At 41.8% G+C, this 5335-nt stretch overlaps 1 protein-coding gene across 2 annotated transcripts in view; it reads right to left on the minus strand.

The window, feature by feature from the left end:
• The window catches only part of FBXW12 (F-box and WD repeat domain containing 12), a 50721-nt gene that overhangs the window by 5652 nt on the left and 39734 nt on the right, over nt 1–5335 (minus strand). For both annotated transcript variants that reach the window (XM_019505059.1, XM_019505058.1), the window contains exons 5-8: nt 4957–5121; nt 3336–3543; nt 1788–1969; nt 1575–1702 (exon numbers count right to left, since the gene is read on the minus strand). In XM_019505059.1, the coding sequence (XP_019360604.1) occupies nt 1575–1702; nt 1788–1969; nt 3336–3543; nt 4957–5121 (683 nt within the window). The remainder of the gene's footprint in view (nt 1–1574; nt 1703–1787; nt 1970–3335; nt 3544–4956; nt 5122–5335) is intronic.

Raw genomic sequence — 5335 nt, forward strand, 5'->3', positions numbered from 1 at the left:
CCCCCCCCCCCCCCCCCGCCATGAACTGCACGCCCCACTTACCTCACAGGCACTAGGACTGAAGAGGGAAGCTGAGCTGGGCAGAGTGGTGGCTGGCAGTCTCAAGCCCTGCCCTTCCTCCTGCCCCTATCTTTCTGGCAGGGCTGGGGGGTTCCTGCCCTGTTTGCAAACAGCTCTTGTAGGTTGGAGCTCAACGAGCCTGCAGAGCTGTTTGCAAAAGCAAGGAATCCATGGGTTTCTCTGGTAAAAGGAGAAACCCACGTTTTCTCTGACAAAAAGGGTAAATCCATGGTTTTCTTTGTTTTTCCATGGGGAACAGAAAATCAGGATCTCTGGTAATAACTGAATTTAGTCATACAGCTATTGGTAACTTTAAAACACTAAGTGTTGTTTAGGTTTGATCATCTGAGAGAGCTCAGTGAGTAACTTCATTTTACTTTGCTGTACAGCAGTGGTGCTCAACCTTTTTGGCCAGTGGGCTGAATGAGCAGTGCCCAGGTCATCTGTGGGCTGTATCCAGCTGCTGGTCCCAATCTGGAATGAGGCTTCTGTGGTAGGACCCTATCTGGCCATGCAGAGTGGAAGAGGGGGCATCTCTGCTTCAGTCCCACCCCACAGGGGGTGGAGGTGTCCTGGCCCAGTCCCAACCTTCCCCACAGGTGGAAAGGAGTTTGACCTGGCCCCACGAGGTAGGGCAAAGGGGGCTTGAGCCAGCCTCATGGGAAAGAGGGCATAACTTGACCCCAACCTGCTGCATTGGCCCTTGGGGTTTGAGAATTTGGCAGCTGGGAAGGGTGGTCATATTAACTGCCACCACTCCCATGCTGCCAAATTTCCTGATTTTGGCAGGGGGTGGAGCCTTGCAGGCCACACTTGGCCTGGAGGTTGAGCATCCCTCTTGTATAGTACAATGTTTTGAGATTAAACAGCAATCTGGACTTCTACTGCTGATCAAATGGTGACTTCTGCCTTTTATACATGCATTATTCCCGAGAAATTATCTTCCAAAATCATCAAAATTGTAAAATAAGGCAAGCTTTCCATAGACGTAAGACCCGGTAGCTACCTGTTGTTTTCAGGTATTTGCATAAGACAGACATACTAAAACCCTAACAGCCCTGGTACAAACCAGTGGCACTCAATCTTTTTAGAGTCAAAGCCAAATTCAGAAAGTGCCAGTTCTTAAATTTTCATTTGTTTTTTGACAATGGAAAAATAATACAGCAGTGGTTGCAAAGAACTTGGGCAGACCAACACAGGTTACAATGGTTTGGGTTTTTTTTAAATACTGGATTCTTAGTTGAAATCAATCCATTTATCTTATGAATCATATCTGCACTTTTGACAAGAGTATAAATTTGTGTGGCAGACCCTTGGCTGAGAATCACTGGTCTAGTGAAACAGTCTGAAAATTCAGGGTAGGTGAGAAGCAAAGCTGGAGTGCAGACTGCTGCATGTTTTAACATCCCCCTCTTACAGCTTAGTCAAACATGGGGAGAAAGATACTCATGTAAAGAATACTTAAAGAGGAAACCATAACTTATCCTACATGTTGTTCAATTAACAAACATTACCTTGACCACTTATGAGATCCTCCTAGTAACTGATACAGGCTCTGTAATGCACAAGCCTGGTTTGTTTTTTTCCACATATATACACGGAGAGAGAGATCCAAGGATGATGTGACAACACGGAAAGAATCCTTTAAGGTTACAAAAATACATATATATGGTCAAGATAAGGTACAGCAAACAATGAAAAGAATGATTAGCAATAGAGATACGTACCACCCATAGTGAAGTAATTGTGTCCTTATGATCCTGGAAACATTTTAGTTGAGTCCCAGAGATTGAATATAACTTCAGCACTGACCCACATCCTATAAGAATGGTTTCTGTTCCATACCCCTCCATGAGACTGTGCGTGTTCCAATGGTTTTCTGGTAATGTGAATCTTGTAACCTGTTGAGCTTTTCATAAGACAACATTACATACGTAAAAATACCCCTTTAAAGATTTCAGTATTGCAATTATTTGCATCTCAGTCACATTTATTGCATTTGAAAAAAGAATGTTAAGAAACCCTCTGTTTCCCCCCCCAACTGTTGAGCATGATGCTGCTATTCTGTTCCATGATCTGCACAGGGTGGATGTGCAGATTCATCTTAAAGCAGTGGTTCCCAACCTGTTCCTCTGCAAACCAGATGAGTGGTTTGGGTTGGTCCACAGACTGGATCCCACATGCCATGATCCAGAGCAGGGGCTCCAGTTCTGGCCACATGCCAGACCCACACTGCTGAATCTAGCTATAAACTGCCCCAGTCCAGACCCACACTTCCCAAATTGGACCTTTGCTACCTAATTCAGCTGCTGCTGCCCAAATCCAGACCTGCTCATTTCTGATCTGACTTGCACGCCACCTGATCCAGTCCAGTGCCAGCCCAGTATGGCATGAAGGGCCATGTTATCCCACTCAGGGGGCTCCCTCCAGGTCTGGAAATTTGGCAGCATAGGGAACAGGGAACATTAATGCTTCAACTGTTCCTCTGTTACCAGTTTTCCAGACCTGTGGGAGCTCTGCAGGCTGGATTTGTACCAGACTAGGGGTTGAGCACCCCAACCTTGAAATCTCAAATTACTGTGGAACATTCAAATGAGATACCAGAAATAAAATACCTTCTATTATCAGTTTTGTTAATATTCCCTTTAATTTTGTAACTTGCTTTCAGTGCTGCTGTTACTCCTTCAAAACAAAACTTAAAACATAAATTTTCTAAGACACACACAAAATTGTATCCAAAATGCAAGATAAGGACCAATTCCTCAAAAATTAGAAAACATAGTGCTTCTACCCTCGTTTAGTTTAATAGAGACTTACAACTCTGCTGTAATGGTCAACTGGATGTGGTGTATTGTCCTGGAGACTATTTCCAGAGTTGAGACGCTTCCTCCCAGGAAAGTCTGGCAATTAGTGTGACCCAGTTTACTTTGACTACTGGATAAAATATGGCAAGACAGATGTCTTCAGTTTGGAAGGATCCAAGTGTTTTACAAATATCAGCATCCTGAAGTTGAACTAGAAACCACTAGGAAGCCAAAGAGGAGCCTCAGTCCCTAATACTGTATCTTTTACATTCTTTTTATTAAAAAATGATTTTGTACTGAACAAAATCGTCAAGCCTCCAACCCCAGCCAGAGTGACTTAATTAGGAGTTTTGCATCCTTAACTGTAGTGCAGGAAATGTATTAATTGCTAGTAAAGAGGCCCAAGGAAGAAACATAGGAAAAAGTGAATCCTCTGTTATGAAGCATAAATAGGACAAGTTATAAACATACCTAGGATTTCTGATTTATATTTAGATTTCTTCACTGCTAGATCCAACACTGTGATGTTCATATGAAAGGCATGATCTTTATGCATTACTGCTATTCTTGCTGGCTGTTTTGGTAACCAACAAGCCGTAACATGCTCATGGATAGGCAGAGAAGTGCATATGGGTGATTTGTCTTCTGTTGGTTGAATCAAGCAATCTGTAGAAAACACCTAATATTGAAAACATACACCGTTTCAGACTGCAGCACTACTTATGACAAGTCTTGTGCAAGACGAGAAAAATCTTGTATAAGAATTAAGAAAAATATGTTATACAGGATTACAAATTTCTTTTAGTGATTTATTGAACAAGTGAATGTGACAGAAATAGCAGTAGCTAGGCCAGAAGCTAAGCATTCCTTTAAACAGATGTGTCAATATGAACACCAACTAAGCTACTGTACTCCACGCTGCATCAATTCCACTTTCGTTTTGACCAGAATTAGGCAGCTGTGTGTAGGTCTTGTCAACTAGAAAGATGTTACTAGAGCAGTGCTGATAAGCGAATAGAGATCAAGTGACTTGACTTTATTTGCAACACACCTCTGGTAAATATTTTTCAGTCCTTCGAACAACCTGACCTTTCAAAGATTACTGAAGACATGCTGTTGCTCAAATTATCCTTATTTGAGTGACTGGTAATTCAGAACTGGCCCAGGAAAACTCAAGTTACAGTTATAGTTCACGTCTTCAGAAAACTTGTCCTGAAACAATGAAAACTCCCAAGTCCCCAAATTTCAAGGAACTAACATAATGTATTTTCTTTCACAGAATCTGGTATTATCAAGACAGAATGTGCTGCTTAGGTTCTTCAGCTACCTGCCTGCTGTGGTGCAGTAATGTGGGATTTTTAAAACCCTTGCCTTTATTTGGTGGCAAAACCAAATCAGAAAATATGTCAGTGTTAATGGAGAGTTGCAAGTCTTGCCAGCCTCATGATGGAGTTGGGAGCTCCTAGTTCTGGCTCCATAAGAACTTCCAGAATTCTAGCTCCCTTTCTGCCATAAAGGTTAGCTGATAAATGCAGGGAAGTTCCTAGGGCTGGATCGCCAAGGAACCTAGTTGCCCCAGTCTGGAAGATCTTGGTCTCCAAATCTGAGGGTATCCACATGGCAGTAATGCCAAAGCCACAGACTGGAAACCAAGGCTTCCCAGCCACTCAGAGGAGAACGTACTCAAAAGTTAATGGCGAATGTTGCCTTAACAAATAAGTTCCGTTGCAGTTTGTGGGGAAAAGGAGAGTTGTGCCAGTAACTTCTAGGAGCATCAGATACTGAACACATATGGCAAGCTGTTTCCCCTTATTGCAGAAATTGCTTTGATAGTTATGTTAGTCCAATTTTCACTACTTACTACTTCCAGATGTACCTCCTAAGTAGCAACTTCACATATGTACTTGCAGCATGGTAAACATTTTTTATATTTAGTATTTGGATAAAAAAACCCAAAAAACCTCTACACTCTTGGTGTGTTACAAGTCACGAATATATCAGAAACAGAACAAACTTGTACAGACCCAGATTTTTTTTTCTTTTTTTAAATTAACTTCTCAGTTGTGTAAGCAGATTGAACAGTATACTGTACCTTGGTAGATACATCTGCACTTTCAGTAGATCCAGCAACTAGCCACAACTTATCAGGTGAACAAAGAAAGATATCAATTTTAGAATTCTGAAATGCTGTGATACGTGACACTTGATTTAGATTAGGAACCTCTAATGTATAAATAGCACCTCCTGCAGTGGCTGCCTAAAAAAGGGAGAGGGGGGAGGGGGCAAAAAAACCAAAACAACACATGGTTACAGCATCCTAGCTCCCACAAAGTTATGCAATGCTGAAGGTTTAATGCTCATAAAACACCAACAAATAATTTTTTGCCTGATTTGATTAAGCTAAAAGCAGTAACAGGCAAAGTATGTAACAATGGGTGCATCTACATGTTGATTAATGCACCTTAGATACT

This window comes from Gavialis gangeticus, unplaced genomic scaffold (assembly GCF_001723915.1).
Source record: "Gavialis gangeticus isolate Ggan-Ray unplaced genomic scaffold, GavGan_comp1, whole genome shotgun sequence".
NCBI lineage: Eukaryota > Metazoa > Chordata > Crocodylia > Gavialidae > Gavialis > Gavialis gangeticus.